We start from the raw sequence: 24,277 nt of genomic DNA on the forward strand, positions 1-24,277 counted from the left end.
CCTGGGACCATGCCTTGAGTGTCCAGGGAAGCATGTTCATGAAGAACACTTTTCTCAAACCATGGGCTTTACATCTGGCCTATGTCTGGGTTGGGGCACTCACATCTGAGGTCTTGTCACCCACTTCAGACTGGGCCCTCAGGCCTCCTCCTTTGGTTTATGTGGCCCCACAGTGCATTGGCAGGGAATGCTGGGTAACATCAGCCACTGGGCACAAATATGGCATCTTTATTGTGTGACATTCCAGGTGGACAGGTTCTGGCCTTTACTGTGGCCACGACCAGGTGTTTGGAACAGGGTGGAGACCAGGGATAGACTGACTTGGGCCTGCTCAGTGGCTTGGCCAGAGGAGAGTGAAGGTGCTGCGGCTGCATCGGAAATCCGGCTCAGGCTGCTCTGGCCTGGGCTCCACAGAGATGAGGCGCCGGGCTCCACGCTGGCTTAGAGAGATACAGTCAGAGACACGGACCTCCAGGGTTCGTCCCTCCCTGCAGCAGGAAGAGCAGAGGGTCAGGGTGGCAGAGGTCTGTATGCCCACATCCCCAAATGACCCCAGACTCACCCCTGGCAGTGTGCAGCCAGCATGCCCACCAGCTCCCCAATGCGATTTTCTAGCGGCGGCTGGGAGCGGTGTAGACACACCACAAGGTCATCATAGCCGTGGGCATGGAGCACCACCAGCTGGTCTCGTCCACTGGTCACACTCAGCCCGGTCACCTGAGCAGACAGCTCGGAGTCAGGGTCACATCAAGGGAACCGCTTCCTTCCAGGAGGACGTTCCTGAAGCCCGGGGAGCCCTGCCCTTGGCAGATTGTCCACTCCAGCGTCTAATCATGCCCCCCTGCCATCCTTGCCTCCCTTTTCTGATCCCTGCTGATGGGGGCTGGGGTGGAGGTGGGGGAAACTGGCATGACATCATGTAATAGGAATGTGGGCCATAATGGGGAAAAAAAATTAGATTCTTGTTGGCGTGTGCTACTGTGACTGCAGAGCTGAGGCATTTTTGTTTGTTTATTTATTTGTTTGTTTTTTTGAGGCAGGGTTTCTTTGTGTAGCCTGGGCTATCCCGGAGCTTGCTCTATAGACCAGGCGGCTGGCCTTGAATGCACAGAGATCCGCCTGCCTCTGCCTCCCAACTGCTGGGATCAAAGGCGTGCGCTGCTGCCACCTGGCTTGAGGTTTGCTTTTATTTTACTTCAGGGCCATTTTTATTGCCACGCTGGCATGTAGCCACTGTATCACATAGGGTGACAACAGTGGTCCTTTGACTCTCACAGCAATGGTGTTACCAGGGCCCACCTCAGAAGTAACACCGCCTGATCGCTGCTCCTTATCCAATGAGATAGAAAGCTCTTGGGAACAAAGCTGCCATGGAAGGCACCAGGAGCCATAGAGCCAGGCAAAGGAAGGGACAGGGTCCCATGGAACGTGGCTGAAAGCCGTGCTCAGTGCTCAGATCTACACAGGCAAGAAACCCCTTCAAACAGCAAAGGCGGGGGGGGGGTCTGGCTTGACTAGAACATGAAGGTATGAGGTAGGGGGAATTGAGGTACATGAGAGAGAAAGCCATGATAGGATAGGGTTTTCAGAAGCGAGCTGCCATCCATTGGCTAAGGATGAGCAGGGTTATCTATCACTGGTGAACAACGGCGAGAAGAGCTAAGTCTCCCAGGGCCCTCACAGGCACTCTACCGGTGGTGCTCACCGCATCTAGGGGCACAGCGCGCATCACCCGGTACTGTCGTCCAGGCTCCAGCTTGTAGAGATGCCGGTCTGTTAGCAGGAGGGCCCGGTCCCGGCTCTTGCGGAATCGATTCACCTAAAGAACATCTGCCTGAGCCCAAGCTGCCACCACCCATCCTTCTCCATGCCCAGCAATCCCAACCTCCTCCCTTTCTACGTTCTTTCCTCACTGACGACCCCAGGTGGTAGTATTTCTAGAGAATTAGAAATAACCAGACCTGGGCTGGGGCTGTTTCAGGTTTTTCCTGAGTCTCTCCAATCTTTGTCCCCCAGAACTTCCAGGCCAAGTACCAACCTTGCGCACATGGCTGGAAAAAAGCACAGTTCCGAAGCCATCCTTCTCCTGAAGCGCCTTCAGCTGCTCAGCAAACTGATGGGAAGCTGTGGGGTTGTCAGTGCCCTGAGGACAGAGGATGGAAAAAGGGTGTTTGGGATGGGATCTGGGATCATGCTTGACTGACAGAAACTCTCAGCAGGACGCCACGACTGCCTTTCACCTTGGGGAACCTCAGTCAAGGCCCTGTACAAGCAGCTGAGCACATGGCCTCTATGAGAGCAGAGGACACAGAACTTCGCTGTTTTGACAGTCTGGCTGCCTCCTTTTTCTGAACACTAGCCTGGCTGGCCTGGTTCTAGAGAGAGCCTCCAGGAGGCAAGAGTGAGTTTCATGTCTCAGCCGACCTCACGGAATTCCCCATGGAATTCCCCTGGAGACCCGGGAATGGTGTCATAGTCAGCATCAGCTGTCAACTTGACATAACTGGGAAGAGGGAACTTACTAAGGAATTTTCTCCACCAGATTGACCCGTGGCTATATCTATGTGGTATTTTCTTGGTTGCTAAATGATGTGGGAGGGCTCTGCCTGTTGTGGGTGATGTCATCCCTAGGCAGGAGGGCCTGGGCTGCTTGAAATGGTAGCTGAGCTAGCCAGGGAGAGTGAGGTAGCAAGTGGCTCTCCTCCATGGCTTCTGCCTCAGTCCTTGCCCTGAGTTCCTACCTTTGCTTTCCTGGAGGATGCGCTGTAGTCTGTGAGCTGAAATGAGCCCCTACCTCCCCACATTGTTTAGGCCACAGCAACAGAAAGCAAGCTAGGAGAGATGGCAGGCTTACGGCAGCCAGGTGAAGGTGACGAGAGCCATGGCAGCAGAAGGACCGGCACGTGTGTGTGAGAATGTGCGTGCAAACACACGTGTGTGCTTGTGCCTGATGGAGTACTGGAACGGAGACTATGAGGAGCCCCTATACCTGAGAACACAGGAGTCTCAGGGGTCAGGGGCTGCTCAGCAGAGTCCAGGAAGGAGGACAGTTGAAAAAAAAAATCCCCAAACATGAAGCATAAACCCTTAGAGCAGGGCCAAGAAGAGGGTTCAACAAGCCAGGCAACACCAGGATAGACAGCATAGCTCGTAAAACCCATGACAGCATCAATTCCAAGCGCCCCATTGCCCTGAACCTGACCGATACTAACAGAGGACAGGTAATCTCGGGCCCAGGCCCTCTGGCAGCCCCAGTCTTGACGCAGTCCTTGCAAGGCTCCCATAGCAGCCACCTTGGCCTTGATCTGGGTCATGTCTGAAGGTGGGATGTTCTTCACCAACTGCCGTGCCCGCCACCTGGAAGAGGAGACAGGGGTCAGAAGATGCCGCTCTTGTTCATCCCTTCTCCAGTTCCTTCCCCAAAGAGCCATTTCTTAATCTGGTGTTGACTGCCCTTTGGGTCCTAGTCCCTGCCTATCTCGCTGGCCATGGCCCTTTATAATCAGTGTTTGTCCCAGGAGACAGCCTCCAAACCCATAGCCATTCAGCAACTCCTGGTGCTTGCTCTGTGCTCTCCTTCTGGAGAGCTCCTACTCAGACTTCAAGGTCCATACCAACACGGTGTCCTTATTTCCCAGCCTTGACTAGCTAGCCTGCCTCATGAAGGCCATGGCACTGGACCGGTACAGTGCCAGGATTGTCATGGTACTTGGATGGCCAGTTAGAGTCACTCGGTGCCGTCTTCCTGCTGATTAGGGTGGGGCTGTCTCCCAGTCAGGCTCAAGTACTCAAGAGGACTCTGGCTGAGGGGGAAATCGTATGGTGGTACCTGCTGAAGAGAACACGACAAGTCTCCTGGAAGGGCTGCAGCACAGCTGGAGGAGGTGGCCACACAAGGTCACGGCCATAGAGTGGGGGCTGCCGCGCAGCCTGGAACCTCCGCTGTAGTTCGAGCAGGTGAGCACGCACCTTGTGCCTCCGGAACCAGCGCATGATGGTGTAGATGGCCCTCAGACGCCTGCAGCGCCACCTAGCCAGCGTGCCCCGCCATGCCTGGACGGAACACATGGGATGGGCATGGGGTCATTACCGGCAGAGCACTAGCCTCCTGATCTAGGCATGGCCCTTAGTCTTTCCTGAGTGCCTGGGCTTGTCTCCAAGAAGGCTGACCATGCCTCCTGCTCATTGGGAGCCAGTTCTGTCTGGAGGCTTGGTCTTGGGTAGGCGTATGGCCCTTGGGGATGGACAAGTCCGCTCACGGCTCTGCAGGTTCTCAGAAAAGGACAGCTCATCTGCACCAGACTTGTGAGCTGGCACTTCTAGGCTCCTTAGGAAGAAAGCTTGTGTGGGAGAGAGGAGGTGGAGGTGTTTTCTCCGTGGCTCACGGAGACAGAAGGACATCCCCAGAGGTGACCCTCAGAACTTAGCCTGAATATCCCATAAGGTGGGTAGCCAGGGACCCACATATGACTTCAAAGTTTCAGGGACAGCATCAGGGGTAGGATGTAGGAGGCACATTCTGCAGGGTCTATGCAGACACCCATCCCCACCGTGGTGGGCGTCCACCGGCACCCCCCCTCGCACCTTCTGCAGCAATAACACAATGATGGGGATGAGGCGAGCTCGGCTCTGCTCCAGAGTGACCAGCGTCCTTGGGGATCGGATAAACAGCTTGCTGTGGCCGAAGGCCACGTCTCCTTGCAGCCCATGCTGTTCCAGAAGGGCGCTCACAGCCTCCCTGTCAGAGCCCAGCAGGTGGTTGGGCCACGTGTACTCACAGGTCATCTTGTACCTGTTACCACAGAACAGGATGGTGGGTACTTGGCATCAGTACCTGAGTCCCCCTCCCTGATCAGTCGTGGGAAGAATGTAGGAGTCCTGGGCAGTTTCTTCCTATGCCTGTTACAGGTGTTCCCACATATGGCCTTGCACATGTACACGTGTTCACATGCACACATCTTCTGATTTTCTAACAGACGTTTGGTGCCTTTGGTGCACTGGCTCTAACTTGCATTACGATGCAAGACATGATTTAGGGTCCCTCTGCTTCTACACAAAGATTTCACACAGAAGCCACGGCCCGTGTTGTGACAGTGGGTGAGCCTGTACCTGAGCAGAAATCGAGGGTAGGGCTGCCGGGAAGCAAAGCCAGCCCTGCGGACCCTCACATTCTCCAGTAGCCCCAGGTATGCAACCTGGTGACGACAGTGGGCTTCGTCAAACTGCCCCGCCACCTTGTCTTCGTTGGGTTTGATGCAGCGGACATAGAAAGGCTCCTGTAGGGACAGAGGACACCTAGGAGCCTAAGCCAGTTGTTTCTATGTGTCCCACCCCAAGAAGCAAGGGCTTCTCTGGCCCTCAGGAGCCTGGGTTAGCAGAGCTGGGACAGGCAAAACCACAGCAGAACAAGGGTCACAGAGACCTGGAGCCTAACAACAGCTCAGAGCTAGGTTTCAGTCCTGGAAGGAGGAAGGAGCCCCTCCACCCCCACTTCTCCGCTTCTTCCTAGAGAGGCTGCCATTGCTAGATGTTCTGTGGTTAAACCCTCCCCCTCCATCTCCTCCCCTCAACTGGTCCTCTGCCTTTTGGCCTGACACTCCCCCCAAAAAGCTAGTGCCAGTTTCCTGTCTATGTGGCTCCCAGACCCTCCCACCTAGGAGACAGTAGGGGTAGGGGCAGTGGGCAAGGGGTATGCTGGCTTCAAAGTCTGCCCCGTGTCCATTGGTTGTTCAAGTCTGACCTCTGCCACAGCTGGGTCCCCAGTGGGCAGACAGGGTTCAAGCAGACAGAATATGAATGCCCCTCCATGATGTGTACCCAGGGCACAGAGGAGAGTTTGGAAGGTAATACCTTGGAAGCCAAGTTCTCCACAAGGGCAACCATGGAGTTCTTAAAGAGTGTGCCGGCTGTCAGGGGTCGCTTGGTCACTTCTGTGATGTCCTGTTGCCCATCTGGCCACATGGCCCGCAAGGTGGGATCCGCACTGCAGACATGAGCTGCCATTTACCCAGATACTCTGGCAGGGCAGAGCCTACCTGACCCAAAATGGCTCCAGTAATGACATAGTTTTAGTCTTGAACCTCAGGCTGTCTGTCAGTTAAGCAGGGGTTTGAGCCCAGAGTCCCTGAAGGCCCTTGTCCTGGCCCAGCAAGACACACTCACCTATTATACAGCAGCCGTTTGAAGTCCTGGAAGAGAGAGTCTCTGTTCTTGTCAATGAAGCCCTCCACGGAGTACCTGACCGAGATCAGAGTGGGTGAGTAAATCAAGGGCCAGGCAGCTAGGCTACCAAAATGGCGCCCCTTCCGCCACCTAACTCCAATTTCCCGGCTCCATTTCTCCCAGCCTGCTACCCTCTACTTTTCCCCTCTAATCTGCATTCTCCTTTGTCCCCTACACCAGTCCTCCTCAGGATAAGTTTCCCTCCTGGAAAAGGACTCAGTGGCTAAGGCCCCAGGTCTGAAGCCAAGCATGCTTGCACCAAAGCCTAGCTCTCCCATGTTTGCACCTGGTGACTTGGCTATCCAATCTCTCTGCTCCTCCATGTACATTAAATACTCGAACCAGTCTACTGAGATTCTACAAACAGCAGCAATTACAGCTACGACGAACCACTGCAACCTTGTGACTTGAGAGCCTCGCAATAGAGGCAGGGTGTGCACAGTGGTGCACAGCTTTGATCCCAGCACTCAGAGAGCTGGAGGCAGGCTGCGAGTTCGAGGCCAGCCTGGTCTACAAAGCAAGTCCAGGACAGCCACGGCTACACAGAGAAACTCTGTCTCAAAAAACAAAAACAAACAAACAAACAAGAGCCTCAGGCTATCTGTCTGATTCTTTTGTGCTAGTTAGTTTTTTTTTTTTTTTGTCAACTTGACACAAGCTGATACCTGAGAAGTGGGAACCTCCGCAGAGAAAATGCCTCCATCAGATTGGCCTGTAGGCAAGTCTGTGGGATGTTTTCTTTCTTTCTTTCTTTCTTTCTTTTTTTCTTTCTTTCTTTCTTTCTTTCTTTCTTTCTTTCTTTCTTTCTTTCTTCCTTCCTTCCTTCCTTCCTTCCTTTCTTTCTTCCTTTCTTTCTTTCATAATTTTTTAAAAGGTATATTCATTTATTTATATTTTATTTCATTCATTTATTTCTATTTTGCTTTGCTGCATGTCTGTCTGTGCATCACTTGTGTCATTGGTGCCCATGGAGACCGGAAGAAAGCATCAGCTCTCCTACGAGTTACAGACAGTTGTAAGCTGTCATGCGGGTGCTAGGAATCAAACCCAAGTTCTCTGGAAGAGCAGCCCATGCTCCTAAGCACTGAGCCATCTCTCCAGCCCTGGGACGTTTTCTTGATTGATGTGAGAGAGCGCAGACCACCATGAGCAGAGCCATTCCTGGGAAGGTGATCCTGGGTTATATAAGAAAGCAGGCTGAGCAAGCCAAGGAAAGCAAGGCAGCAAAGCATCATTTCTCTTGGCCTCTGCTTCAGTTCTGGCCTTGAGTCCCTGCCCCTATTTCCCTCAATGATGAACTACAATTGAACTATGTGACTGAAAGCACACACCCTATTCCTCCCAAAGTTGTTTTTGCTCATGGTCTTTATCATAGCAATAGAAAGCAAGCTAGTACAGGTGTGTGGGGCCTGCAGTGAGCCCTTATTGGAGGCTAATTATAAATACAGCATCTTAACTAGGACACCTTGGTACACATATATAACCCTAACAATTGGACGGCTGAGGCAAGCGAACCGTGTAGGGGCTGGAGAAGCGGCACACTGGTACAGGGCTTGCTTACCATGGGCACAAGGCCCCAAATTAGATCTTCAGAACCAAGAAAGAGCAAAAGAAAGAAGCCGGGCATGGTGGCACACGCCTTTAATCCCAGCACTCAGGAGGCAGAGACAGGCAGATAGATGTGAGTTCGAGGCCAGGCTGATCTATGAAATGAGTCCAGGATAGCCAGGACTATACATAGAAACCCTGTCTCAGAAAAAGAAAAGAAAAAGAAAGAAAGAAAGAAAGAAAAGAAAGAAAAGTAGAGAAGGAAATGCAGGATTCTAGCTTTCTTGGGCCCACCTTCCACCTGAAGGTTCCTCAAATAACAGGGATAGAGTAGGGCTCTGGAGTGGGTATTTTGTTCTTGTTAGGTTTTGTTAGTTGTTTTGTTTTGGTTTTGAGGCAGGATCTCCCTGTTATGTAGCCCCGGCTGTCCTGGAGGTCACTATGTAAAGCAGGCTGGCCTTGAACTTACAGACATCTTGCCTGCCTCCACCTTTCAAGTGCTGGGGTTAAAGGTGTGTGCCACCATGCCCCATTTAACCTCGGTGTTTTAAACGAGCTTCTCGGTGCATTCATCTGGGGTGGGACACAAAACTTTGTGTCCTTCCTGTAGCTACGCTTCTTGGAACTGAAGGTGGGACTTACGTCACATCCCCTGCATAGTGTTTGATCCGGAAGTCTCGGCCAAACTCCATGGTCTTGTCCGTATGGCAAAGCTATGGGACAGGCCAAGGTAAGACACAGACAACGGGGGCAGCTTTGTAGTCTATGTGAAGGGACAGTCCCACAGTCCCTTGCTGGACAGAGGTAGCTGTGGCCCGAGTGCCGTCAGGCTAGGTTGGCCAGGAACCCCAGGAGGCACCAGCGTCATAACCCGCCCCTCCCCTCCCCCCCCCCCCCCGTGTGTCCGGCCCTCTGTGCTGCCTCAGAGTGGGGACAGCTAGAGCACCTGGCGGCTGGAATAGTGTGGGTGGTGGCGGTGGTGTGTGTCCAGGGTCTGCAGGAAGATTAGGTCAGTAATGGGGCCTGCCGTGCTGCAGGCTTCCTCTAGCACGGCCAGAATGCCTCGGCGGGGCTGCTCTACGAGTTCCACGATGATGGCGTTGTTGAAGTACTCAATCTGGAGAGCACCGGAAGAGAGGCCAGTCACCTCCCGCCGCTCAGTGCTGGCTCAGTGCCCTCCAGGTCAAGGGGAACTCCTGAAGCACCCTCCCCTCTGAAAGCCCCCGACGCCCCCTCCCCCTAACCCAGCTGTGCGCTCACGCTCTGCCAGGCGATGCCCTCTCGCTCATATTCCTCTTGTTCTTGCTTCAGGATGAGCTGGATGAAGAGCTGCTGGAGCTTCTCATTGCAGTAGTTGATGCAGAACTGTTCAAAGCTTTGTGGGGGGCAGGGGGGAGGTCTCAGAGGGGTTCTCACTCCTTGAGAGGTAGGTCGTGACGGACCTACCTCTCCTCAGAGTCTTTGCACTATAGGTCGTGAACTCTCCACCCTACCACCCCATGCCCCAGAATGGACTTGGGAGGCCCCATCAAGAGAAGTGAAGGGCTGGACGTGGTGGCACACGCTTCTATCCCAGCACTCAGGAGGCAGAGGCAGGCAGATCTCTGTGAGTTCGAGGCCAGCCTGGTTTAACAATCGAGTCCAAGACAGCCAGGGCTCTGTTACACAGAGAATCCCTGTCTTGAAAAACCGAGAGAGAGAGGGTAGGGAGGAGAAAAGAGTGAACCCTCAAACTTTGCCTGCCGTCAGATTATCTAACTGTCTGGGCCCACAGCCAGGGAAAGCTTAGAATTCTCAAGGACCAGCAGGAGAACCTAAACATTTCTTCCTCCTGGCCCAACCGAAGTTTCTGATGGCCACAGTAGTCATGGGGTCAAAGGTACAGGCGCGGTTGGCTGGGTCGCCTACCTGTTGACAGGGAACACTTCAAAGCCGTAGATGTCCAGCACACCAATGACTGTGTCCTTGCCGTCGCGCCGAGGGTCGCGGCCCCGGGGTTCCATGATGCCATTGATCCTGTCCACAACCCACTCGAACAGCCTCTGGTACATCGCCTGGAGCAGAGCATGTTTTTGTTCTGTGCTCCCAGCCCACCATCCCTAAGAAGCTCCCGGTTTCTCCCTCCAGCTGCTCTGAGAGTACCTTTGCACAGGCGTCCCGGGCAAAGCTAGCCTCCGCCACAGAATGGCTCTTCTCAATGAGATCCCGGCCTCCTGAAGCCACTGTGCGGGCCAGCAGGGTTCGAAGGACCAGGTCTCTGGGTGTGGCTGTCAGCTTGGCCACATAGCCCACCAGGGCCTCCTCAGCCACTGCCAGGCCTGCTTTCTGTGGCCCATTTTCCTCTGTCTCCACAAACTCGATGTTTCCCTGGTGATGAAGGGATCATGAACAGGCTAGGCTCCATGTCCCCAAGGAGTCTAGCTGCCTTTGGACAGAGAGAAGGAAGGAAGGAAGGCGGAGGATGTGGGGTTTGGGAGACACAGCTTCCACTCAGACAGTACTGTCCGACAATCACCACAGGCCACAGACACTAAAGCCTCTCAGAGAGAACTGAAGCTGAAAGGTGCCGAGGGACAGCTCACAGGATGCTCAGCTGCTAAGGAGCACACACAGCCTAAGCTCTGGGCTCCCTACCAGGCTCCTACTGTGCATCACCAACTCAGACTCAGTGAGGAGGAAGGCACCTCAATTGGAATATCCCCAGTACTTCCAATCCTCCTCCCCGGAGGTTCCCAGGGGGAATGTTAGCCCTCCCAGTTCTTCCAGGTCAAACTCACCAGGTGCAATATGGCAGCTAGGATGCGATGGATGGACTCCACCTCCTCGGGACTGAAGCCAATGATCCTCATGGCCTCCATCACTGCTTGGTGGCTCCTCTCATCGCTCTCCAAGCCCTAGGGAGTGAAGGTGTTTACCACCCAGGCTAACATGGGTTCAGGACACTGCCCTTAGTAGATCTCAGGTCCTCTATCTCAGGCAGCTGCTCAACCCTCATCCTATCCCTCCTCCTCTATGAATCCCTGTTCTTCCATCCCTGGCACTTGCTCATCATGTATCCTGACCCCTCCCCCTGAACTATTTTCTCTTTACCTCCCACTTAGTGGAACTCTTTACACCCTCTGGCCCGAGCCAATTGTGGTCCACTCCCTGAGTGTGACAGAGATCTGCACCCCTTGCCCTCACATTGCGCACACCCATGCTGAGCCCAGCTCCCTGGCGCGTGAAATTATACACAGCAGGATTTCTCTCCAGATGCAGTCCTTGCAGCTCCTGGTCCTCACTGCCTCGGAGCAGCTGGTGGGCACAGAAGTCCCCTAGTTAGGCACTGAGTTTCAATGACCCTCCTCTACCAACCCGTCCCACAACAGAAACAGGATGACTCAGACACAGAACCCGCAGGAAAACTGCCTGTGTCCCAGGGCACTCTTATATACTCAGGGTCTCGGATGTCGGGGACATCTCCATTTGCAAGGTGTTATGTTTGGGATAGAGATAAAGGGAATAAAGACAGTGGCTGGGGGCAGGTTAGCGTGGGGTGGAGAGGAGAAACTGGGGACAGTGAGGAAAGGATGGAAGAACAGGTTCAGCCTACTGCCCTTCCCTGCCTCTCCTTTTGTTTGCTAACTCATTCCCCTCTCCACTCGCAGAGCCTTACCTGGTAGAAGGCGTGGAAGTTTCTCTCACCCACATGCTGCTTGAGGACCCTAGACTGAGGCAAGATGGGTAGTTGGATTCCAGTCTGGGAGTGGGTCTGTACCAGGGACCCCATCATGTGTTACGAGGTGGAAAGCAGTCTGGGAATAGGAATGCTGTAATATAGGGACCCTGAGGCCCAGAGGAGCCACTAAGAGCTCAGTTTTCCTAATCTGCAACAACACGTCACTATGTTCCCAATCCCAGGGCCCTTCATGGATGGGAGGGTTCTCCTCAGCCAACCTGCCCACCTTCTCCAGCAGGTAGCTGTGGATGTGCCCTCCGACAGGCTCCCCCTTGAAGTCGAAGTTGATGTCCATGTACTTGCCAAAGCGGCTGGAGTTGTGGTTACGATTGGTGCGGGCATTGCCAAAGGCTTCTAGCACACAGGTGGACTTGAGCAGCACATCCTTCACCCTGTGGACAGAGGGACTGGGGGTTCAATGCAAAGACACCCCCCCATCTAGAAAACAATCATAGCATCTCAGGATGGGCCACAAAGCTGAGCTGGCTGCGAAGGAGGGAGAGGGCCAACTCGCTCAGTTTCCCCTGCGCTGAGGCCTGGGAATGCTCTTGTCCAGCTTGCTGCTGTCACACACATTGTGTCGCTCTGAGCCCAGGACAAGTGCTAAGCAAATACTATGCGCTGTTTCCTATGGCCACCCCCATGCCCCACCTGTTTTGCAGTAGACCTTTAGCTACAGTTGGGTAGCAATGATGGTTACACGGTGGGGGGCTGACATTCCTACAGGTGTCCTGCAAGCCCCATCCCCACAACATCCCTACAGGGAGAGACAGGCTAAGACCCAGGAAGGTACTACTGTGGGGTCTGGTTGGGGAGTTTGGGGAGGCCAACCCATTTCCTAGATCAGGCAGCTGGAATTTGGATGCCTGCCTGGCCCTCCTTACCAGGATGCCAGTTTCTCCAGGTTTCTGTGGGCTCTCCAAGATGCTCCCTGTCCTTCCTTGAGACACTTTTGATAACTAACTGTTGATGCCACCTCCTCCCCTGTTGACAGTGTATATACTTTGGCTGGGTCTTACCTCCTTCATCTGAAAGGTCTTTGGTGTGGCCTCAGGATGCAGGGAGAAGCCTGGAGCCTTCCAGAAAGAATGGCTTAATCTTGGCCTTTACCCTTCTTTTTGTTTTCCCTCCTAATCCAAGGCCTTTCCCCTAGCATAGATGTGTCAACACTGCTGAGACCCCTAAGTGCTCACCTCTCCACCTCGGCCCTCTGGCTTGGGTTGGTGACAGCAGCGATGTACTGCATGATGTGCTTGCTGGCTTCTGTCTTCCCCGCCCCGCTCTCCCCTGCCGAGAAGATGGGAAATGATGGAAGCGGCTTCACTGGGTACCTCTAGCCCAGATCCTTGTCCATGCCAGATCCTTCGAGGTGGAAGCACCGCCACCCTTTTTCATTTGTTAATGAAGCGTGGCTCTGGCACCCGGGTCCCCGGAACAGGTACCTGAGATGACGATGCAGGTGTCCCTGGATCTGTGCTTCATTGCCTTGTAGGCAGCGTTGGCCACGGCATAAAGATGAGGTGGTCGCTCATAGAGCTCACGGCCCTGGTACTTGGCAATGGCCTCCGGCCCATACAGTGGCAGCTCCCGGTAGGGGTTTACGGACACCAGCACCTCACCAATGTAGGTATAGATACGGTCCTTTTTAAACCTAGGTTCAGCAGAACAAGGCCTCAGTATTCTTACCCTTGAGGCCCAAGCAGTCACCGTCACCTCCCAGAAAGATCACAGAGAAGGGAAAAGGAGCCTCGTTGACCTAAGGCTCCTTGGAGCCATCCTGGGTAACTGGAGCCATCGAGAACAGTCCTCGGCACAGAGCACAGTATGTGGTCCACACTGCTCTCTACCAGGATGCTCAGGTACCAGGACACAGGACCATTCATTTCACAAAGAGCCCTGGGTCTTTCATGAGAGTCAGGGCTGGCCCCAGGTGAGCCCTGCAGGGCAGTTGAGCTGAGGAGTCTGAGAAAAAGGGACTCTTCCAGAGAGGGGGGCCCTTGGTTGTTTCCTGTGTCAGAGTTTAGACCAGACCAGAGCCGGAAGGGGTGAGGCCCTGCCCCACCCAAATCTACTTGTCTTTGCACCCCCTAGTCATGGCCACCACCCCTCTCCAGCACATCTTCAGACTCCTCCACCCTTCCGTACACAAACCAAGTTACCAGCAGGAGTGCAGGGCTGTACCTTTCTTGGATTTTGTGCTCTGGGAGGAGTACTGGCCTGTCTGCTCCTTGGGGCCCTAATTGCCCTCTGTATGTGGGGCCCGCCCAAACCCTGGCAGGCTTCTTCAGGGTTCCTCTTTCTCTGCCACTACTGACATGGGTACTCCCAAGGACTGCAAGCTGTATGACCTGCAGCCACTGTCCTCTGCGGCTCAGCGTACAAAGCAGAAATGGCATGCTAGTGAGCTTGCTTTTCACGAGAATGAGGCAGACTGAAATCGTTGGACTCATTTCCTGGACAGCCCTCGCCATGTGTCAGCCTGTGGCCTCCATCTCTGTGCCTAGTGAGATTCCTTGTCCTCAACTGCTCTCCAAGAAGCTTCCTAGCACACAGCGTACCTCCCAAGGGGGCAAGCAGGAAGTACACCTGCATACAAGGCTCTTTGACATGCCATGCTTCTAGCTCCTGGACCCCTCCCTGCCCTTCTCAGCGGTAAAGCAAGCTCCAGTGTCAGTTCTACTAGTCATATCTTGTGGCCCCTCCCATGAGCAACCCCAAACCCAGAGCATCTTGTCAACTTGCTGTAATTATTGAGACTCTAAGGTAGAGTCCACTTCATTTTGGAGTTCCTAAGGAAACTCGAGTCAGACCCCACATGAGACCCAGGGAAGAAGCATAAGTAGGTACCGAGAGCAAAATGCAATATAGTTCCTGGTCCCCATGCCTTTGCCCATCTTTCTCAGGGGGACATCACACCCTGTGCTTGTCCACTAGGGCGTGGTGAGAGCAAGTGGGTAGCTGGACTTCTGAAAGCTGGTTACTGTCTGAGTGGCCTTTAGCTCCCGGAGATGCTATCATTTCAGCCTGTGTTGTCCAGGGATGAGTAGCCCTGTGCCCACTCCTGATGACGGGACCAGTGTACCTTCCTTGTTTCCCTCAGGTCTGTATGGATGAGAGAGGCTGGGAAGGAAGGAAAGGAACCCAGCACCTCCCCCACCGCCCCCCTCCACCTCACATCTACCTGAGCTGTAGGTTCTGCATGAAGTCCTCCATCGTCAGTTGGTCCAAAAGCACAAAGTCGGGTTTCCCATACTCAGGACCTTCCTCGTCCTCCATCCTGCCCACTGGAAGCATCCAGGTCAGGGCGCCAGAGCGTACTGAACAGAGAGGTGAAGGGGAAGACAGAAGGGGTGGCCCAGCCCTGCCCTAACTCCTGCAGTGCTGTGGTAAAGTAGGAAGTGGGCTCTGCCGGGGGAGTTTGGCCCCGCCCACTTGCTGCTCCCTTGCCTGGGTGCTTCAAGCGCTGTTTCCTGCTCCCTGCTCCGCAAAGCCTGTGCTTAACGGTCTGGTCCACTGTTCTGATGGGATCCGTTTTGGCCTCCACAAAGTTCTTTCCAAGCTAGGCATGGTGGTAGATGTTTGTAACACCAAGCACTCCAAAGAATAAGGGCAGGCTGGGGATGTAGCTCGGTTGGTACAGTGCTTGCCACAGAGGCCTGGATTCAGTCCTCAGCACCCTATAAAAACTGGGCACAGTAGCACATGTCTGCAGTCACAGCACTTGGAGAAGGACAAGAAATTGACAGTCGTGCTTTATTACATAGCAAATTTGAGACCAATCTGGGTTATATGACACCTTGTATCAGGAGGAATTGGGGGAGGGGTATAGGCTGTGATGGCCCACGCCTTTAGTTCCAGCACTCAGGAGAGCAGAGGCAAGCAGATCTCTGAGTTTGAAGCCAGCCTGGTCTACAGAGTGAGCTCCAGGACAGCCAGGGCTACACAGAGAAACCCTGTCTCCGAAAGGCCAACATAGTCTACATGAGTTGAAGGCCTGATATAGCAAGACCCTGTCTCAAAACAACAGGAGTTCCTGCTTTCCACAAGATTTCTAAGGACTGATTTCCAGCCTTGGCTGCAGATAATCTGCTAGCCCATTAGAGATTTCCCGCCCTTTGCCTCTCCCTTTCTTCTTTCTTTCCTCTAACTCTGCAGCCCAAGCAGGCCTCCTGCCTCGGCTCCCCAATGTGGCTAGGGTTGTACCCAGCCCAGCCAAATGGATGATTCTTTTCATTTTTTTTAAACATATATGTGTGTAAGTGCTTTGTCTGCGTGTATATGATCGCACTGTGCGCATGCCTGGTGTCTGCAAGGGCTGGAGAGGTGGACAGTTGTAAGCTGCAGTCCTCTAGCAGTCAGTGCTCTTAACTCCTGAGCCATCTCTCCAGCCCCACACATTTCTTGGCATGGTCACGGTCACCCAGCTGTATGTCTGCCACCCACAAGCTTAACATTAGCCAAGGGTGGTGGCCACAGTAGAGTTTAAACCAAAAGAAGGCTTCCTGCCTGACCCTGCCAAAGAGCCAGAGGTGGAGGCCTCGCACCCTACAGTTCCTCACCGGGGTCAAGGGAGGGGTAGAGTACACGCTGCAGCCTTCCAGGGAGCTAGCCTTCTGTAGGCTTGCGCACACTGAGCTTTGTTCTTTCATCCAGCCTCTGAGATAAGACCTCTGGGCCCCATCTCAGCTCTCGCAGTCCCAGCCCATGGTTGAGCTTGTAGATGAGTGGACCATTCAGAAATGGCTGACCGCTCAGGTTTCTCTGTGCAGTCCTCCTGTTCTCAGAGCTGCCTCCTGGAGGGAGCTCTCTTTGCTCCCTTCTCTTAGGCGGGGAGGAGGCAGGATGGCAGGGCCCCATGTTCCCAAATCTGAGTTATTTGCGGGCCAACCTTGAGTGGCCTTGTATTCACAAATACCTGACAATTGTATTTTGTTTTGTTTTAGGCTTGTCTTTTGAGACAGTCTCACTATGATGCTCTGGCTGTCCTGGAACTAGCTCTGTAGTACAGGGTGGCCTTGCCTTATAAGGATCCGCTGCCTTTGCCTCCTGAGTGCTGGGATTAAAGGGGTTCACTACTAATGCCCAGCTGACCATTATATTTCAATTTCATTTGATTTTTAAAAATTTGATAACACAAATAATGAAATCACTAAGTCCTTGTCCACTGTGTGTTAAAAGCAAGTACCATTAGTGGTAAAGATGAGTCACTGGCCAAAAATGTCCCAGATTCAAGAGTGGTCTTCTACAAGCCTGGCATGGGAGCACTCCATCCCCAGCCTACTGGGGTGGTGCTTTGGTAGGGTTTCCCCAACCTGAGGACTCTCACTCTTGGGTTTCACTTCCCAAAGCCCCAGGCCTTAAAGAGACCTGGGACTTGTGCTGATTCAAACAAGAACAGACATGGTTGAGTTCCAGTAAAATCTGAGACATAGAACTGTGTAATTGCCAAAAGTTACACCTGTCATGACATAGTGTATTTGGGGGTTTTCTTCTCCTAACCACTTAAAAATCCCAAGATCATTCTTCAGCCACAGATGACCCGTGGGTGTAGCATTAGACTCTGGTTGTTTCCACACTATCGACACATGACTGAGCCTCTCCCACCCTGTTGGTTTGCACAACTACGCATTGACTCCCATGATTCACACAGGAGCTACTCTCATTTTACACTATTGAAGCCAAGGAGATGATACACTGTTCAGTTCTTTCCTGGATTGAACCCAGTCTGGGCCCTTTAAGCACCAAATCCAGAGGCTCCAGTTGTTTTAAGAGAATGGCTGGTCACTCTTGGACAAGTGGCAGTCACTTGAAACTTCACAGCGTGAACATATAATCAAACTAGCAGAGCACAGCAAACATTTGGAGGACAATAGGGTGGGTCACCACCCACTCCCCTAGGGACTGAAGAAACTGAGTTTTACTGTCACCTAGTTCAGTGGAAAACTGGCCATCTACCATACATGTCCCAGCATGAAGCCTCTTTTGTCAGCATCCACCAGTCAGGTCTTTGCAGGGATCTTGCCGGAAGTATCTGTTTCCCCTATAAAACTGAACCATAGCCCTCTTCTAAGTATATTTGAGTGCTTGGCCTTTATGCACAGAAGAGGGAATCAGATCCCATCACAAAGCGCTGTGAGCCACTACGTGGCTCCTGGGAACTGAACACACAACCTCTGAAAGAACAGTCAGTGCTCCTAACCAGACTTATCTCTCCAGCCCATAGACAACTTTTTAACTATTTTTCCAGTTTGTGTGTGTGTGCTGGGGGCAGGGGTACTTTGCTTGTCCGACCGAGTCTCTTCTGTTTGAGCAGTTCTGAACTGTGCCCAACAGGGCTGTGGGGTGTCATCTGAGCTCTGTTCCACTCACCATGTCAGTACCCTCAATGGGACAATTTGACCAGGCCTGCCCCACTACATTTCCTGACAATGCCTGTGAGCTAGCCTTGTGGGCACACTGGTAAGACAGACTATACTTTCAGGATGAATATCTGACACTCAGATAACTACTGGTATATGAAGAGTAAGAGGCATGGGTTTTAGAAACACTTAAACCATCTCTTTCAAGCCTTCTCACACTGAAAAAAACCAAAGCTTTCTGCACCTCATCCCGCTCACTTAGCCCTGAGGCGACCACCACTCCAGCATCTGTCCACTCAACCAAGTACAATTCCAAAAGGCCATTCAAAGCATATCCAGGCATAAGGCGGCACACGCAATTTTGCAAGTACTTGACTATGGAAAATGGCGGGGCACCTTGGTTCAATTTGGCTGAGTTTGCTGCCAGTCAGTTCTTTTTTAAAGTACATAGAACCTGGAAAGAAAACACACTAAGACAAATTATGGATAGAACTGTATTTATTTTGAGACTGGGGAGCTTGTAGCCCAGGCAGGTCTTGAATTCTTGATCTTCTTTCTTGCCTCTACTTCCAAAGTATTTGGTTAGCAGGTACGTTTCCCTCTAGCTAGCTGAGACATCCACGGTTTATTATATTCAGGCGTCAAAAAAACCTCAGGCACAGCCACGTTCCTGTGTCTGGGAGGAGGATGCCTACCAGACACCGCACTGGTCCTGAGATGCAGCAGCTTGGACCAAGAGCAGAAACTGCTGATTCACTCTAGGTGGGAGGTGAAGAGCAGGCTCCAAACCTGATTCTGTTTTTCGACGTGGCTGGAGTCTCACTTCCTCATCTGCAGATTAGAAACATCAAGTTATGCTGTTAAAGTAAGGTAACACCACCAGACTAAAGGCTATTATAAATGCCCACTGCCTTGTGGGGCCAATAACAAAGCCAAGTTTCTGACTTCTGGATGCACCCTCAGTTAGCCAATAGGCCTGTGGCCACATTCGGCAGCAGCCCACACCCATACTAGACCTATCATGACCTCATAAGCTGAGGCAAGAATCAGGGCCCAAACACTAGCTGTTTCAAAATAGTTCTATACATTTCAACACAGCTAAAGTTTCTGATTCAATCACATGGCTTCTAACATGGAAAGGTCACAGATCTCTTGTTCTTTTTTTTTTGGGGGGGGGTGCACGTTAATAGAGACAGGGTTTCCTCTATGTATCCTTGCTTGTCCTGGACTCAGTTTGTAGACCAAGCTGGTCTCCAACTCAAGAGCTCTGCCTGCCTCTGCCTCCCTGAGCGCTGGGATTACTGGTGTGTGCCACTGCGCCCAGCTACTTGTTACACGTTTTCTCTTGCTTAGCCAGATGACTGATTCCAACAGAAGTGAATCCTGGGCTTCTTGGAAGAAGATCACAACTCAAAACTCTAGGAAGTTGGACGCGTGAGATCACAAGTTCAAAGCTATCTTTGGCTACACAGCAACGTTAAGGCCAACCTAACTCACTAGAGTCTCTACCTCAAAACAGAAACAAAAACCCGCAAGTACCTTCTTGCATCCCACAGAAGTTCCATGAAATAGGCTGAGAAGGTTACTCCGAAGCGTCAGGTCTCTTCTAGCTTGGGCATCTTGGCCTGCCTAGACTGAAGGAAATAGTCAGTGAGCCACACGCCTAACACGAAGCTGGCAACTCCACAGCCACCACAGCAAGAACAGGGCATTCCCCTTCACCCATGCTTCCCATCGTCTAGATTCTGCTCTCATGACTGACACCCAGAAAACAGGGCAGGCTGTAGGGCCAGAGATGCTTATCACATTTCAACTTGACACTTCCTGCTAGTAAACCCCTACGCATACAACCACCTCACTTGGTAATGAAGACACAGTCACCGCCAAACCTACACGAGCTTGACCTTCAGGACCCACTCCTGTGAGTTGCTTTCTGACCTCTGTGTGCTGTGCCATCCATGGGCCCACCCACACAGACATGCATACAAAAGAAATAGAGTTAAAGACTTGAAATGAGCGCCTAGCATGGTGGCATACACCTTTTGTCCCTGCATTTGGGAGGCAGTGGTGGGCAGATCTCTGCATTCAAAGCCATCCAGGGCCCACAGTTAGACCCCTGACATGAAAAAAAAAAACAAAAACAAAAAACTAAACACACACAAAGAAAATTCGATGACTTATTCACCTCTACATCCTGGGCAAATCTTTTCCACCACAGCAAATTACAAACAAGGAAGCGCATCACTGTAAATTCCATTCTCTCCACATGTAGTTTACCCACGTGGCAGGCCCTCTGCCATATTGTCTGAAATTTCTATAACCTTGCTCTGGAGAGAGCAGGGCAAGGCCTCAAACCACTTCAAAATTGTTCTGGCAAGCGCTGTAGGAATGCACAGGGTCACCGCAGACCCAAGCACGCTGGAGGCTTGCTAAAGGCATCACTCAAATCCCGCACAACCCACAGTGCAGTCTCCCCAACCCAAGTCTCTTGAGAACTCTGGAGAGAACTAGTCCTGAAATTGAATTAAGGTTACGGAGTTTGGCTCCAGAGGCACCAGATAACCTCTACATTGGCTGAGGAAGTAAGGAAGACTTTCTGGAAGAGGCCATCTTATTTAAAGCTGACACTAATTTTAGAATAGCGTTCCTTAAACTCTCACGACGACAACAGAAATAATCTACGTAACATACGTACCTAAACAACAAAAACAATGGCCTTTCTTCCTTATTCTTCTCAAGATGCATTTTCGAGGCTGGAGAACAATTCTGAGATGGATGTGGACTGCCGTCTATTAGGTCGACTGTACCCATATTAGGTAAGTCGATAATGGTTCAGGGAGATGAGGGTCCCGTTCCAGACAGGCAGAGGCCGGCTTTCACAACTGCCGTTACCGGGACGTCTTCCAGAAGAGCTCGGTGAGCCCTTCCACGCTGCGGGGCCATCCACCTGGCCTCGACTGCCACCTAGAAAGGGGGACAAAGCACACTCAGCCCCAGCCCGTGCCCACCACTCGGTTCTAGCCCCTCCGTGCTTCGGCAGGCCAAAGTCAGCCCGTGACACGTGTCTCCCCGGGGGAGATCGCCCTTGCTCCTTTGCAGCCTGACCTTTCTCCCGCCACCAGGCTTCGCGGTCCCTACCTGGCCTCGGGAAAGCCCGGCATGGCTCCCGGTCCCTGATGGCGGCCGATGCAGAAACGGTGAGCGCCGCAGCACACACAACGGAGGACCCGCCGCCCATGGCTGCCGGCTGCGCACGCAGACGCACATGGCCACAGCCGCGAGCCGCGCCCTCGCTGGCGTCATCGCGCAGCCCCGCCTCCGAGTCGCGTGCCTGGGCTCCAGGACGGTGACGTCAGCGGGCCCAGGGCGTGGCCTCGAGCGCGGGCTGTTCGCGCTGGGCCCTCCCTGGCGGTGGCCCGGGACCTTAGGTAGCCTCAGTTTGGATGGATGCCGCCTTCCATATCTTGTCCTTTTAGCCATCCGGGCGCCATAGCTAAGGGCTGGAACGGGATGGAACCCGACAGCCGTGGATCTCCCGTAGGAACGAGTTTCCCCGCCGAGCAACACGTGAGCGAGGGCTCCTGGGATGGACCAACGCTTGGGAAAGTGATTGCACGTGGATCTACAAACCAAGGAAAGAAAAACCTCGGTCAACCCTATCTTCCAGAATTTTCATTTTCTTTCCTTTTTAAACATGTGCCTGCTTTTTTTATTTTATTTTTTTATTTTTTTCTTCAAGCATGGACTGCTTCATGAATTTGCTAGTGTTTTGCTGCAGAAACAAGCACCGCAAGAATCTTTTGTAATGATTACAAAAGCTTATGGCCACACTCACGTCATAAGTCTCCTAAGAGACCAATCCCCAACACACACAGGGGCCTCACACTTGCAAGAGCTGTTACATCCTCAGCCCTTTCTTGAATTCCTTTTTTTTTTCTCTTTTGGAGGTGAGGCAACTTGGTTCTCACGAAGTTACTGGTGACACAAACAGCTCACAACTGAAAAGGAGTTGAAACTTTGATTTTGGCCCAGGAATGTGGATCTGCAGCTGAAGGCCCTTGCCATTGAGCCTGAGTTAACACTCCGGAAACCATCTGGTGGAAGGAAAACCAACTCCAGCAAGTTGTTTGCTCATCTCCACCTGTGGGCTGTGCATGCCTACAAATTAAACACACACATTTTCATTATAAAAATGAAAATTACTTTTAAGAGATTATTATTGGGGCTGTAGAAATGGCTCAGCAGTTAAGAGCACTTGCCACTCTTACAGAGGACTCAAGTCTAATTCCCCAGCATCCACATGGTGGCTGACAATTATCTTTAACTCCAGTTCCAGGGCATCTACACATCCAAGTAGCTGGATTACAAGCCTGTGTGCCACTAGGCCCAGCTGGGTTTCGTCTCTTTGAAATGTAGTTGTCAAGAGACCGGAAGCTAAGCTCGTTATATTTATAGTTCAGAAGAGTACTGTGCTTAAGCATCTACAGAAGGAAACTAGAGCAGGGTGTGGTGGCACACGCCTGTAATCCTAGCACTTGGGGAGGCAGAGGCAGGCGGATCTCCGTGAGTTCGAGGCCAGCCTGGTCTACAGAGTGAGAAACCCTGTCTCAAAAACAAAACAAAAGCCATAAATAAATAAGGACCACAAGCTCATCTTTCAATGTTTTGATGGCAAGAGCTTGTTCCTTGACTCTAAGTTGCAAAACCTGCCTGTTTGGGGCCAACAAGACTGGGTAAAGGTTCTTGGCGCCAAGCCTGCTGACCTGAGTTTGATCCCTCACACACGTGATGGAAGGAAAGGACCAACTCCCTCAAGTTGTTTTGTTGTTGGGGGCCTTCTGGCACCTTGCTGCCCCCTAAATTTTGGCATCTGGCTTGACCAGACTACTGCCCGGATACAATAGTGCATTCCTGGCTGACCTGGGGCTTTCGATAAGATGTCTTCCTGAAATACCTTAAATCCTCCTCTCCCTCAGGGCTTCCTAAGTGACTCTTCTGAGGAACTTTCCAAATTACCATTATTAGCACATCTTGGTGGGCCATCCTGTGATTTCCAGTCACTTAATAACCCTGCCAAAGGCAATTACATTCCTTCCGCTTCTGCTTATATAGTTGTATGGAAAACTTGAATAAACGGAGACTTTGATCAGAGATACTGTCTTGGTCTTCATTTCTTGCGCCCTTGTCCCCTTTTTTCATTCCCACTCCACCATTCAGGATCTTCGTTGACAGACCTGTGGGACGGGTCATTTTTTGACCCTCCATATAAAGTGTGATATACATGGACACACACATTAAATATTTTAAAATCCTTATTTGTTAGTCATTAAAAAATTTAAATTATTTTATGTGTCTTAGTTAGGGTTACTACTCCTGCCATACAACACCACAACACAAACACTCACCCAGAAGTGGGCAAAGAGACACTTTGTTGGTGATATTGTTCTATCAGTCAGGGGCAGAGCAGATGGCAGGCTTTTGTTCATCCTAACTTGATGCCTGGCTTGGTGGTCAAAGCTGTTTTATGCCTAGGACTCATAAAAATCAAATCAAATCAAACCAAATCAAATCCAGGCAATGTAGCATGGGAGGAAGAAGACAGAGACCTGCAGCCATGCCATCCAAGAACTGCCCTCCAGTGCACATAGACACCTGCTTGCTGGAGGGTAGGAGAGCTGGCCCTGTACCTCACCTGGGCAGCACAGTAGAGCTGGTTCTGGGGAGGGGCCACAGGAAAGCTGGCACAGGAGAGCTGGCCCCACCGCTCACCTTCCCTCCTTGCCACCTGCAGTAATGGGAGAGTTAGCCCTGAGGGCACAAGGGCAGAAGAGCTAGCCCTGCCACCTCACTGGCTATAGCACTCACAAGTGAGGGCCCTGTACCTCAAATGGGCAGCACAGTGGAACAGGCCCAGGAGGCATGGGTGCTGGTGAGCCAGCCTCTAGGGCATGAGAGCAGGAGAGCTGACCCTGTCTCTTGCCAGAGCAGCTGAGGAACTTGCCATGGTGCTGTGGATAAAGGAGAGCTGGTGAGCTGAGCACAGCTCAGCTACCACCCAGGCCTAGATCCCCGATCCAGGGCTCTGAGTTGGCCCACCCTAAAATCTTTATCATCTATAAACAGTGGGAAATATTGCTAGCTATCTTGGCTAAAACTGCTGTTACAAGAGTCAAATTACTATTTTTTTTCAGGCTTACATCTGTAGGAAACCAGAATATGCCACCTCCAGATATGATCATAGAAATCATGGACTTTTTATAGTTACAGGATAAAAGAAATTCAAGGTCAAGGTTCTCTTCTAATCCGTAGGATGAACTTGTGCCCAGAGACGCGTGTATTTGAACATTTGATCTCCAGTGGGGAATGCTGCTTTGGGAGGTTCAGGAGCAGTGGTTCAGCCTTGTTGAGGGAAGTACTGGAGGAGGGCTTT

At 52.1% G+C, this 24,277-nt stretch overlaps 1 protein-coding gene, 1 long non-coding RNA gene and 2 other non-coding genes across 11 annotated transcripts; 1 reads left to right on the forward strand and 3 right to left on the reverse strand.

Annotated features, from left to right (window-relative positions):
* Positions 1 to 205: 205 nt before the first annotated feature.
* Positions 206 to 14,888, reverse strand: Myo1g (myosin IG). Of its 8 annotated transcripts, XM_021648239.2 has the most exons (22): positions 14,670 to 14,888; positions 12,931 to 13,139; positions 12,682 to 12,775; positions 11,715 to 11,880; positions 11,426 to 11,479; positions 10,954 to 11,064; positions 10,548 to 10,664; positions 9,913 to 10,137; positions 9,679 to 9,824; positions 9,031 to 9,145; positions 8,717 to 8,887; positions 8,413 to 8,483; positions 6,163 to 6,237; positions 5,851 to 5,983; positions 5,110 to 5,276; positions 4,585 to 4,792; positions 3,830 to 4,053; positions 3,213 to 3,357; positions 2,039 to 2,143; positions 1,706 to 1,819; positions 563 to 717; positions 206 to 488 (listed from the first exon to the last, which is right to left on the reverse strand). In XM_021648239.2, the coding sequence occupies exons 1-22, from the start codon at positions 14,780 to 14,782 to the stop codon at positions 332 to 334; spliced, it is 3,075 nt and encodes a 1,024-aa protein (XP_021503914.1). In that variant the 5' UTR covers positions 14,783 to 14,888; the 3' UTR covers positions 206 to 331. The 8 variants fall into 8 exon arrangements, with proteins under 8 accessions (XP_021503914.1, XP_021503915.1, XP_021503917.1 ...); XM_021648240.2 differs by lacking the exon at positions 10,954 to 11,064 and having other exon boundaries at positions 14,670 to 14,868; XM_021648242.2 differs by lacking the exons at positions 12,931 to 13,139; positions 14,670 to 14,888 and having other exon boundaries at positions 11,426 to 11,474.
* Positions 14,889 to 18,327: 3,439 nt separating this feature from the next.
* LOC110555161 (uncharacterized) lies at positions 18,328 to 21,131 on the reverse strand. The gene is made up of 4 exons (XR_002476814.2): positions 20,986 to 21,131; positions 20,543 to 20,811; positions 19,387 to 19,481; positions 18,328 to 18,678 (listed from the first exon to the last, which is right to left on the reverse strand). It is a non-coding gene; the product is annotated as an uncharacterized LOC110555161 (long non-coding RNA).
* On the reverse strand, positions 20,147 to 20,279 carry LOC132646886 (small nucleolar RNA SNORA9). Its single transcript, XR_009585225.1, has one exon. It is a non-coding gene; the product is annotated as a small nucleolar RNA SNORA9 (small nucleolar RNA).
* A 2,117-nt stretch (positions 21,132 to 23,248) lies between the features above and the next one.
* On the forward strand, positions 23,249 to 23,388 carry LOC132646893 (small nucleolar RNA SNORA48). Its single transcript, XR_009585232.1, has one exon. It is a non-coding gene; the product is annotated as a small nucleolar RNA SNORA48 (small nucleolar RNA).
* The last annotated feature ends 889 nt before the right edge of the window (positions 23,389 to 24,277 follow it).

Source organism: Meriones unguiculatus, chromosome 12 (assembly GCF_030254825.1).
Source record: "Meriones unguiculatus strain TT.TT164.6M chromosome 12, Bangor_MerUng_6.1, whole genome shotgun sequence".
In the NCBI taxonomy this organism is placed as follows: domain Eukaryota; kingdom Metazoa; phylum Chordata; class Mammalia; order Rodentia; family Muridae; genus Meriones; species Meriones unguiculatus.